Source organism: Rhinopithecus roxellana, chromosome 18, assembly GCF_007565055.1.
Source record: "Rhinopithecus roxellana isolate Shanxi Qingling chromosome 18, ASM756505v1, whole genome shotgun sequence".
NCBI lineage: Eukaryota > Metazoa > Chordata > Mammalia > Primates > Cercopithecidae > Rhinopithecus > Rhinopithecus roxellana.
Window position 1 is genome coordinate 57,362,557 of NC_044566.1, and position 13,157 is coordinate 57,375,713.

The 13,157-nt window shown below is 33.6% G+C and overlaps 1 protein-coding gene across 4 annotated transcripts in view; it reads right to left on the reverse strand.

Moving 5' to 3' along the window:
- The window catches only part of NBEA (neurobeachin), a 774,301-nt gene that overhangs the window by 576,091 nt on the left and 185,053 nt on the right, over nucleotides 1–13,157 (reverse strand). For all 4 annotated transcript variants that reach the window (XM_030922219.1, XM_030922217.1, XM_030922221.1 and 1 more), the window contains exon 17: nucleotides 9,103–9,195. In XM_030922219.1, coding sequence (XP_030778079.1) covers nucleotides 9,103–9,195 — 93 coding nt within the window. The remainder of the gene's footprint in view (nucleotides 1–9,102; nucleotides 9,196–13,157) is intronic.

The window sequence follows — 13,157 nt, forward strand, 5'->3', positions numbered from 1 at the left end:
AACCGCAAATATCTTCTTTCACTTTGTGCCTTGCCTTCTCACTTTTTATGGCATCTTTTAAAGTACTTTTTATTCTAATAGTCAAATTTATCTTTTTCCTGTATGATTTATGTGTATTTAATGTTTCAGAAATTCTTCCTTAATCCAAGGTGATAATAGTATTATCCTGCACTTTCAAAGAGTTTTAAATTTTGTTTTTCACATTTTTACTAGCTTTATTGAAGTATAATACACATACCACAAAATTCACACACTTTGTAAACGAACAATTGATTTTTTAAAATTATATCAAGTCATGCCAGTATCATTACAATACAGTTATAGGTCATTTTTATCATCCTAAAAAGTTCTCTGTGCCCACTGGCAGTTAATTCCCACTCCCACTGCTAGCACCATGTAACCACTTATTTGCATTCTGGACATTTAATATAAACATAAGCATATAGTATATAGTTTTTTGCATCTGGCTTCTTTCACTTAGTATAATAGTTTTAGGACTCATTATGTCATAGTATGCATCAGTAGCTTGTTTCCTTTTAATTGCACAATAGTATTTCATTGTATGGACATAAAGCATTTTGTTTATCCATTCATCAGCTGATTGACTTTTGGATAGTTTCTAGTTTGGAGCTACTATTAATAATAGTACTGGCTGGGCACAGTGGCTCATGCCTGTAATCCCAGCACTTTGGCAGGCTGAGGTGGGCGGATCATCAGAGGTCAGGAGTTTGAGACCAGCCTGACCAACACAGTGAAACCCCATCTCTACTAAATATACAAAAAAATTAGCTGGGCATGGGCGCGCACCTGTAATCCCAGCTACGTGGGAGGCTGAGGCAGAATAATTGCTTGAACATGGGAGGCGGAGGTTTCAGTGAGCGGAGATCACGCCACTATACTCCAGCCTGGGTAATATAGTGAGACTCTGTCTCAAAATAATAACAATATTAATAATAATAATAATAGTACTAAGAACATTCATGCAAAGTCTGGCTATGAACATGTTATCACTTCTTTTGGATACATTCCTAAGTATGGTAACACTTTTTAAGAAATTAGGAAATCCTTTCGGAACATGGCTGCAGGATTTTACATTCCATCAGCAATGCATAAGCTTTCAATAAATAGTCTGTGCTGTGGTTTTGTTTTCATTCAGTTCTAATCAACATCTAACGTTCTTTATGATTTCTTTTTTGACTCAGGGATTAGTTACGTTCTTTACTTCCAAATACCTTGCAATTTCTCAAATCTCTTTCATCCAAATTTAATTCTGTGTGGTCAGATAATATACTTTGCTTGATTTATTAGTTTTTAAATTTACTGAGACTTGTTTTATATTTTACAGCCCAACTCATAATACATTTTGGAGAATGCTGCATATGCACTAGAAAACAATTTTGTTAGCTTTAAGTGGAGTGTTATATAAATGCTGAAATATTATCCAATAGGATGTCGAACACGGGTGGTGAAAGCAGGCTTTCATTAATTGTTAGTTATTCAAAGGGGATGCTTCTAACATTTCATTACTAAATAGGACTGTGGAAAGTTTTCAGTAGACATAGGATACCAGATTTAATGCATTATTTTCTATTTGTGGTTTGCTAAAAATTTTTATGATGAATGCTACTGAATTTTATGAAAATTTTTTGCACACATCATAATTATAAAGCTATTCTCCTTTGTTAATAAATAGATAAAATGTTGTCCTGATGTCAAACCACCTTTACATTCTATGACTACCCTAAACTTGGTTATGCTGTACACTTTTAAAAAGTAACTGATAGACTCATGTTCATAAGGGAGATTGACCATACTTTTCCCTTATAATTGGATAATCCATATCCGATTTTGGTATCAAGGTTGTACTAATTTTATTAGGCGAAATAGTGGCTGATTCCTTCTTTATCTAGCTAGTCATGGAAAAGTATTTTATAAGTGAACAATACAGCTTTTTGGCCTTGCTGTTACTCTGTTTAATAGTCTTGCTGTTTCATTCACTTCTGCCCTTTATTATTTTTTTGCCTTCTTAGGCAGACAATTAATGAGGTAAGCATAACTGAGAGCCTAGAAAAATGAAAACCTAAGTACCTTTCTGTTTTTAATATAAATATTTACAACTATGACTTTTCTCTAGTATCATTTAGACCAAATCTCACCAGTGTAAAGATACATAATTTTAAATATTTTTTACTGCATTTTATAATTTGCATAATGAATAACTTCTTGTTATTTAGAAGATACATATTTCTATTTTCTAAGTTTAATTTTTATCATTGATTTATTGTCTAACTGCACTGTTTGCAGAGAAAGTTATCTGTATGACAATTTGTTTAAATTTATTGAACCTACTTTATGGCCTCATTTAAATAATTTCTATAGTTTTGTGTGCGTGAAAAGAATGTGTATGGCACTCAAGCCAATGAATTTTTTTTCAAATTATACTTTTGAGATTTTTTGTAATTGATCTTTTAAGGAGAAAAATATGTTAAAACTTGTAAAACACTCTTCCAAATTTAGTCAATAATAGATTTCTATGACTCACCTACACTAGGTATATATGCATTTGAATCTGTTTTACATTCCTAGTGAATGACATCATTTTCATAATATGGTGCCCTCCTTCGTCCTCAATAATTTTTTGCCTTAAAGTTTATTTTTATATATTTAAATAATGCAATACCAGCTTTTATCATTTAATTTTTCAAATAAGTAAGACATTTACCTAGTTAAAAATATATGATGACATAAAAAGATACCCAGAGAGATTTTACACCCAACTCATCCCTTACATGTCCACATCACTCACAGCTCCCCCATACAAGTGAACACTTTATGATTTCTCATTTCCCTAAAACTTTCCCCTTCTCTTTTAAATGCACTTTATTTTTAGAGAAGTTTTAGGTTCACAGTAAAATTGAGCAGAAAGTAGGGAGTCCCATATGTCCCTACCCCTATATACACACAGCTTTCCCCACTGTCAACATCCCTCACCAGAGTGGTACATTTGTTATAACTGCCTATTAACTTTTCAAATGCAAATAAAAATATATCATTTGTTCCATTCCTTTAACAAGACAGCATTTTTTTAAGTATATCACCACTCTATTCATCAGAGATGGCACCTTTATTAGCACTAAAATTACTAAGTATTTGGGTCAATCTATGGACTGCATTTTGCTCTGTTTATTCACAAATATGTACTGTACTGTTTTCTTTACTAAAATATTATATTTCTTGTAATATTACATGGCTAACTTCCCTTTGTTGCTCTCCTTGTCCTTGTTGGGCTCTGGAGTTTCACTTTGTGGTAAGATTTCATGCTAATTTTCCCTGATTAGAATTCATTTTACTTCCAAAATCTGAAAAATCAGTTCCTTCATCAATTTTGTAAAACTTCAGTAATTTACTTTGAATAGTGTCTCTTCCTCACTCTCTCTTCCACTTTTCTGTAACTCTTATTAGCCATATTTGAAACCTTTCCTTCTTTCTCTATCTTTCTTAATTTCATGTTTGTAATCTTGTTTATTGGTGTTGATTTCTAGGTAATTTCTTCAGTTCTATCTCTCAGTTCACCAATTATTTCTGAAGCTTTGTCTAATCTGTTTAATGTTTCCATATAGGTGCTAATTGTAATTACTACTTTTTCATTTCCACAAGTTACTTAGGGTTTTTTAAATCACATGACTTATTTTAAAATTACCTTGCTTTTAAAGTCTTGTTTCTTTTGGTATGCTTGATTTTCATTTCTGGCATGTGAGAATTTCTTTTACTTTTGTGTGAACACCTACATATTTAACAGGATTTTTGACATTTTTATCCAACATTTCTAGGTTTTTAGTAGATCAAAGTGTTTCAGGATATGTAGTTTTTACATCCATCACTTTTCTCTAAGAACTCTTAATAGTCACATATGAAGTCTCTTACTTTCCAAGGCTTTATCTTTTCTCTCACTCTCTATTTTTCATCCATGCTTTGAGATCTTCAAGTCCACTAATTAGGGTGAACTGGTTAAAAAATCATCAGCTAAAAGAGCAGAATATTATCTTTTGCTCTATTTGAATCTCAAAAGTTCTTTGTATAAATGAAATTCAAGGCCGGGCGCGGTGGCTCAAGCCTGTAATCCCAGCACTTTGGGAGGCCGAGACGGGCGGATCACGAGGTCAGCAGATCGAGACCATCCTGGCCAAGACGGTGAAACCCCATCTCTACTAAAAAATACAAAAAACTAGCCGGGCGAGGTGGCGGGCGCCTGTAGTCCCAGCTACTCGGGAGGCTGAGGCAGGAGAACGGCGTAAACCCGCGCGGCGGAGCTTGCAGTGAGCTGAGATCCGGCCACTGCACTCCAGCCCAGGCGACAGAGCGAGACTCCATCTCAAAAAAAAAAAAAAAAAAATTCAAATGTTCCACAACAGCCTCCACCAAAGTTCTACTTCACCGGGTACACAGTTTGATGATTCTCTTATCCTGCCTCGGGCTAGTAGGCCCCTTTAGATGAGTTGCTATTTTTCACTATCCACAGAGTCAAGGTCAAATCTCATGGCTGTGTATTTTAAATGATAAGACCCTGCAGGTGGTGCCAGGCAAAGCACCCTCTAAACTTACTGACTTGTAGTATAAAACTTAGCAAGCTGTAAGTTCTGCACCATGAGCCCCTGGAACCAGCATGATAGCACTCCAGTCTTCATATACATCAACCCACAAGTTTAAGGATGAGAAGATTTATCCCGCCACTCCAGATACTTTTTGGCTTTTTGTGGACTGAAATAGGTGAATTAAAGTTTGTTTTAAAGTTTTAAACTTTCACTGTTTCTCCTGTAATTTCTATTTTATGAATGTGTCTATTTTATCATTATAAATAATTCTTCTTTATCTAATGGCTATTGCTTTTTGGCTTGTATTCTAATTTGTCCAATATTAAGATCATGATTCCTACTTTCTGCTTTCTTTGTGCTTATGTGATAAATCTTTACTCATCCTTTTACTTTTAACCTTTCAAAACCACTTTGGTTTTCTGGTGTTTCTCTTGCATATAGAACTGGGTTTTATTACTGTGATCAATTGTGATATTTTTCTTACAACAGGTGATGTATAAAAGCTTTTGCATTTTTTTTTGTGACAGTATGACTGGTCTTAGATATGTCATATTTTATGTTAGGCCTACTGATCTTTACAGATTTTTAAAAGTTCCATTACATATATTGTTCTTAGTTTTATCCATACAGATCTTAAATATTTTGAAAGCTCTATAATTTTATAGAACTGCTTATCTCTTTATGAAAGAATAAGTAATCCTACATCTGTTTAAAAAGGGTATTTCCCTACTATGCGAAATGTAAATGTCAGCATATTTGCTCTTAATTTTTTCATTTCATCTACATCATCAAATTTTAGTCAATAGGCCTATATTTGTAATATTTCATCTGTCTGCTTACATAGAAATTCTGACTCTTTGCACTTGCTCTGCTTTCCTTCTTTTCTCACCCCTCCCAATTCATTTTAACCATAAAACTAAGACTAAAATAAATGTAGGTATTACTGTGATAGATCAGAATTTACTTTTTATGTATTAGCATAAATTTATTCAGTGCTCATCAGCTGTCCTTAGCAATAGTTTCTCTAGTAATTCCTAGTTGGTTGGACTTTATCCTCAGCAATTTCCTCAAGATTTAGTCACAGAAATAATTTGCTGTATGGCTTAAAAATGTTTGACAGTGTTCTTTTTACTTAAAGGATAGTTTGGCTCCCACTTTCTTCATTTAGGTCTCTTATGATTGTTATAGATTTTTGTATTGAAGGTTATTTTAGAGTCTAAAGCCAGACTCATTTTTCTCTTTATTTGTGCACTAATATACAAAGTATTCTTATATTTAAGTCCAGTAACACACCTTGATGCTAACCATTCTAGGTCAGTTTTCCCTGGCACACAATATGTCCTCTAAATAAGAATGGCAAAACCTTACATCAAGACTTCATTGAATTATAGATTTAAATATTTGTTTTGTTCCATTGTTCTGCTTTTCTTATTTGGGAACTCTATTTATGCCATTATTATTATTATTATTATTATTATTTCTGAGACGGAGTCTCGCTCTGCTGCCCAGGCTCTGGAATGCAATAGTACAGTCTCAGCTCACTGCAACCTCTGCCTCCTAGGTTCAAGCGATTCTTCTGTCTCAGCCTCCCGAGTAGCTGGGATGACAGGTGCCCATCACCATGCCCGGCTAATTTTCGTATTTTTAGTAGAGATGGGGTTTCACCATGTTGGCCAGGCTCGTCTCAAACTGCTGACCTCATTGATCTGCCCACCTCGGCCTCCCAAAGTGCTGGGATTACAGGCGTGAGCCACTGCGTCCGGCCGATTTATGCCATTATGGTAATTTGTTTTTCTCCCATGTTGCTCATTTTCTTTCTAATCCTAAACTCACGTTTTCATCTATTCATATTATTTGCTTTTTTTTCAGTTTTATCTTCTGTGTATTTCACTATGTTACTAGCCAGAGTTTTGCCTTTGAGCAATTTCCAATTTTATTTTTTTGTGTATAGTTCTTTTCCTCCAGTATTTGTCCAATGTTTTATTAGTTCATAATTAAATACTTCCATGCTATCTGTGCTAGTCTGTTCTCACACTGCTGTGAAGAAATATCCAAGATTGGCTAATTTATAAAGGAAAGAGGTTTAATTGACTCACAGTTCTGCATTGCTGGGGAGGCCTCAGGAAACTTACAATCATGGTGGAAGGCAAGGAGAAGCAGGCACCTTCTTCATAGGGCAGCAAGATGGAGTGAGGGAAAGCAGGGGAAATGCCAAATGCTTACAAAACCATCAGATCTCATGTGAGTCACTATTACAAGAACAGCAGGGGGGAACTGCCCCCGTGATCCAATTATGTCCACCTGGTCCCACCCTTCACACATGGGGATTACAATTCAAGATGAGATTTTAGGTGGGGGGGACACAACCAACCCGTTTCACCATGTTAACATTTGTTACAATTTTTTTTTTTTCCAGAAGGGGATCTTGCTGCATTGCCCAGGCTAGACTCAAACTCCTGGGCTCAAGTAATCCTCCTGCGTAAGCCTCCCGAGTAGCTGGATTACTTCTCCAAATTCTGTTTAGTGGTTCTTTCTCAGAAGCTACTTATGTATGTATGTATGTATGTATGTATGTATGTATTTACTTTTAACTTATGATAGCACATTTTTAAATCAAAATGCTTTATATTCCATAGCAGTATTCTTCCGCTAAGTGCTATTCATGTACTGATTACTTTAACTTATTTTTTCCATGTTTTTTATCTGATACACATGCACTGATGATCTGCCAATTCTTTTGATACAGTCTAATTTACGTGGACCATCCATCTGCAGGACACTTCCATGAACATGTGTAAAAGAAGGGACAAGGGTAATCTTTTTGCTTTCACAATCCAAAAACTTTCTCTTTCTCTATAGCTACAGAGACAGACTGCTTGCCACAAATATAGCTCATCTGTGTAATTCTTTGTGATATATCTTCTCCTTTTCTGAAACCAATCTGATTTAAAAAAAACTCTGCTATCAGGCATGATATATGTATATCTATTATTTCAAACAAATGATCTATTTTTGTAATTTAAGGTGTGCCTCTCATCTTCAGAAAATGTACTTTCACTGACACTTCCTATTTGCTATAACTGAACTCTCTCACCACTCTCTTGGTATTTTCTCTTTAGCCTTAACAGCTTTCACCCAACCTTACCAACTTTAAGCAGCTGATACCCATATTTTGGGGTTCATATATTTGCATCTGTCTTCTACTTGTGATAACATTTGTGGTAGAAAATACATTTTTTACTTCTTGTTGTATCATTTATACAGTTTACAGGAAAAGAGGGGAAAATAGGGCATCTTAAACACCATGTTTATACAGGCAATTGCCTGCTTGTTATTTTTAATTTGGTATTGAGTTTCCATCTTTATGTAAATTTTTTAATGTGCTTTCTTGACATTTTTAGGAGATTGCATCTTGGGCTACAATCCTTTAACTTTGTCCAGGCAATTTATTTTAATTAACTGAAGTTAAATAAGCGATCTTTATCTCTTAATATAAAAAGAACATACGGTTCTTCACTCCCAGTACTCTGTCACCAAGTGTACTTACAGTTCCATGTATGTGTGTATGTACATATGTGTGTGTGTGTGTATGTGTGTGTGTGTGTGTATCCTTTTCTACAATCCTGGCTTTGTTTGAACTATTCCTTATATTCATAGCATATCTAGTCTCCCTTACTTAATTATGGTTTGGTACCAAAATTTTAAAAATATTTAAACTTCTAGGCTATACAGCTTGTTAGACATGTCTTATCTGAATTTTGTGCAGTTTTCATGATTATTACAAATACGTGCTCTGCAAGTTTAAGTAAGTACCAAAAAAAAAAAAAAAAAGACAACAATGAGGTTCTGATAGGAACCTCATCTAGTAACAATTACATTACGGTTGCACTACTTCCTTGGCTTCATTCGTAAGGAAAATATACTCTTAAAACTATATTCACACATTGGATAGTGTAGTATGAATTGCAACCACTAAGCCAGCAGTAGTTTCTTACACAAAAAGTGTTCTTAGAAAGTATTCAAATTCTGGATTTGGGAAAAGATACGAGGTATTCTAGCATCTTTAAGTCACAAAATTAATCAATAAGCCCTACTGTTAGAAACTAATAACAAACACTGACTCAGTAGGTAAGCATAAGATCAATTCTCAGAGAGACTTCAACATACACATGGTATTTCCTTGCCAAGAAAGCTTTCCTTGAAATCATACCTATATGTGCATCGTTTTGTCTTGACAAAATATTTTATTACATCTTCAGAAGAGATAATACTTTCTTTTTAGGAAGAATAGAGAAATAAACTATATTACTTAAATTGTAATCTTGTCCCATAATCTACTATTAATAAAATATATTTTATAAAAATTTTTTGCAACGTCTATCACAGAAAGCTATTATTTTCCACTGTTACATTATTCAAGTCAAATTTCATCTCACATTACAAACAAAACTCATAAAAATACAATCTCAATAGTTATTTCTAGAATGCATTATGACAAATATCAACTTACTTGTGACCTAAATGCTTCAGAAAGTATCCCAGAACCTTCAAAGCTTGAACCCAAATACTTTCACTTTTAGAAGCCAGTAATTTGTAGATCACCCTAAAAAATACATAAATTATCTTTTAAAAACTTACTAATATTAAAAACAAAAACACACTATATACTTTACAAATAAATTATACATATGTGAAATACAAAATTTCTCTAACGATTTTATTCTCAGGATTATAATTCTTTGGAAAAATTAAAAACTAGCATGCTTTAATAATTTTTCTTTAAACATGTCCTTCAACCATACACTCAAAAGGGCAATGTGACTGGTGTTCATAAGTACTGCCTCCCAACATACTAAACACAATTTTCAGTTTTAAGACACATGCTTAGTTAGGCCACATCTCTTCTCTCTAAGAATTGGCCCCAACATTTAAACTTGATAACCCCATTTTCTTTCTTTTTTAAAATGTTTTTTCTTAATTTTAGTATAGAGGTGAGGTTTTGCCATATTGCCCAGGCTAGTCTGGAACTCCTGTGTTCAAATGATCCGTCTACCTCGGCCTCTCAAAGGGCTAGAATTACAGGCGTGAGCCACTGCACCCTAACCCTGTTTTCTTGGTATGACTAATTAGATGACAGGTAGGCACCTGCCTAGTTATTTCTCCTTTTTGAGAATTTAGAATGAGGTCTAAGAAACAATACCTCCTCTTTGCTGGGCTCTTAAATTTGACAACTGTTTAAAACAGAAACTAGAACAGCAATGTTTTGTTTCTGTTCAGAGAGGCTAGTCAACATACAGAAGGAAGGATTAAACAGCTTACAGAAAGCAGTAGAGAAAGCAAATTTGTTTCCTAATAGCCCTATAATTCCTGGTTCCTACTCTAAGATTTTTTTTTAACAAATACATTATTCAGTTTTTACTTCAAAAGCTTGAGAGGTTTTCTCTTACTTGGAGCAAAACAGCCTCCACTAATATACAAACTAACCTATACAATCACTTCAAGTACTATATACAAGTAGGGCCATATTCATTATAATATTTGTAAGTGTTTAGACATTTTATTCCATATTTTTTCTATTAAAAAAAAGCAATTTGTTTCCATAAAGTAGAAGGGACAATGACAACTATATACACTGGCAACTAATTCTAGAATATAAGAAGGTTCTTTAAGTGCTATAACACTATAGTGTGCTTTATTTTATTAAATATGTTTCTTAAAAACTAAAATGCCATTGTATATTTTCAGGTAAAGTACTCAGCTGAACATGCGAATCTAGTAAAAGATGAAATATAATTTTCACAATTTCAGTGATACTTACAAAGGAGAACAAATAGCTTAAAGTTAATCTCATTACTTTTAGTTTTGTGAAGAGCTTATACTATTAAAAAAGAAGTTAGTGATACTGCTTCTTTTTCTCTTTTTTAGAGAATAAACTATTAGAGAATAATAGTTAAAGAATAAACTATGAGAATAAACTATGATAAAAGAATAAACTGAGAATAAGTGATTATTTAAAGAATAAACTATTAAAGAATAAACTATGAGAAAAGTGATCATTTCCTTTGAAACATCTTTTTTGTCAAATCCCACATTCATAAATATGTATGGGTTAACAATGAAATCCATTTTCAAAACTTTTAGGAACCAAGATCAGTAATGAAAAAAGACAAGTTTGAGAATAGCAAAGTCAGACATGTCAAAAAAAATACATTTAAGAAATCATAAGATACAACATTAAACAGCAAAAACAGTCTTGAGAACCAGAGTAAAAGCTCACAGTCTGGGCCAGGCATGATGGCTCACGCCTGTAATCCTAACACTTTAGGAGGCCAAGGCGGGCAGACTGCCTGAGCACAGAAGTTCAAGAGCAGCCTAGGCAACACGGTGAAATCCCATCTCTACTAAAATACAAAAAAACTAGTTGGGTGTGGTGGCACATGCCTGTCGTGCCAGCTACTTGGGAGGCTAAGGCATGAGAACTGCTTGAACCCAGGAGGTGGAGGCTGCCGTGAGCCGAGATGGTGCCACTGCACCTCAGCGTAGACAACAGAGCGAGACTCTGTCAAAAAACAAAAAACAAAACCCTCACAGTCTAAAAATGTGGCTACACTCAAATATAGAATTAGAAGTTCTCACAGAGTTTCTACTTTCTAGGAATAACTTTGAGTAGCAGGAAAAAAGGGTATCAGACCCTGCCCTGGGTCAAGAGAAATTATGATTAATGTTGAAACATGAAAATGTCTAGGGCCATCACACATCTACTTACATAGGGATGTGATACAGTATGAATAAGAAACTTACTTTGTTAATGAATGTTTACTTGTAATATACATTATTACTAATTAATAATAATCCTAATTCACCTGCTTAAGCTCACTATATTCAGCCAGCAAATGCTCTAAGCTATATAAGACATGTAGTTGTCTATTCCTTTCTTTGAAAATTTCCAGATATAAAAATATCAATTTTTTGGCTGCTTAGTTCAGTGTTCTGTTATTACAAGGGCTTCCTTAAGCCCAATTAGCATACCATCAGAATTAAACTGAGTTCATTCTTTTTATTCAACTATTATACTGAACTCAATTGTATGAATTACAACGGACCAGAATTTTCCTCCCAAAACACTTCATATACAACTGTTAGCCTTTAATGGCTATTTTCTAGAATACAGACATATAAATGTTTCAGTCATTTTCAATATTTTCTATCTAATAAGCCTATTTTTTTCATCTTTTATAGTATTCTGAACCAGCTTTCTCCGCATTTTTGAAGTAGAAAAGCTGAAGTGTCAAGGAAAGGCCATTTTTTAATCTGTGTGATTGTTTTTAACACACTGGTGATAATCTGACATGCTCTGCTCATGGTCAGCCATGAGCACAAGGCCTTTTAATCTGTTGTGCTTAATCAGTTCTTTCGTACCATACATTTAAAATACTATGTAAATCCTAAAGATCTTACCAAATAGTACTCTCAATTGTAGAATCATATTTCCGATGTGTCAAAATAATAGAATTATATTTCTGCATTTCATCATATTAGACAATCTAAGTTTGGTATCTTCCATAAGAGTAATGTGGATATCTTCAACTGATTCACTAAATTTATTAGATAATATAATAAAGCAAAATCTAAGGACAAGGACACTAATTATTCAATCTAAATATAAGTTCAGAAGTGAGTGTAATTGTACTACATTATTAGATCAAACTATATGAAATTGCCATTATTTGGTAAAATCAGTTAAGTATCAACAGTAAAAAATTATAACAAGAGTAAAAAATTATAACAGTTGTTAATCACTAAATGTATAATCTTCTTCAAATAGATTGGCAGCCCCATGAATTATAAACACAAAGTGATAGGGATATGTATATAGAGATAGTGATTGCTTCTCTAATTTGAAAAGGAGTTCTTCAAGTCTAGAAAGTTGTTATTCATTGATATAAATGGCCAAGTAAAAAAAAAGCACTTAAAAAAGCCCTTGACAGTCACTGATATATTATTTCCAAACTGTTTTTTAAACTCTTTTTCACAATAAATCTGTGGAAATTCATTGCATTATACATGATATAACCTTGATATCCTGCTCATCCACTAATTAAAACTCCAGAAAAATAAAACAGAAGAATTCCTTAAGAAGCTAAATTATAGGGTTAAGTTCATAAAAATACTAATTAAGAAATTATATTTCACCTATCTACCAAGTTACTTTTCAACTGCCACAACAAAAGTTGGTTTTCAATTTCTTTTGGCCTTGGCCTCTTATTCCAAAATATCTTTCATCTCTGTTATTTCCATTGCATTGCACTGCCACTGTCTCAGGTCGTCATCTTCATCATCTTTAATACAGATGAATAAAATAATCTCCCTGCTGATATTGCTACGTCAGTTTGTCCTTCAACTCTTGTTTCACACTGGTGATTGTAAATCTAACAAAACAGGAATCTGAGAACAACATTTCCCCTATTCAAAATTCTTTTAATTTTCATCACCAACTGAAAAAAAAAAAACACTGAAGTTATTACCATTCTATGAACCTTCCAAATTTGGCTATAATCTCTCTCA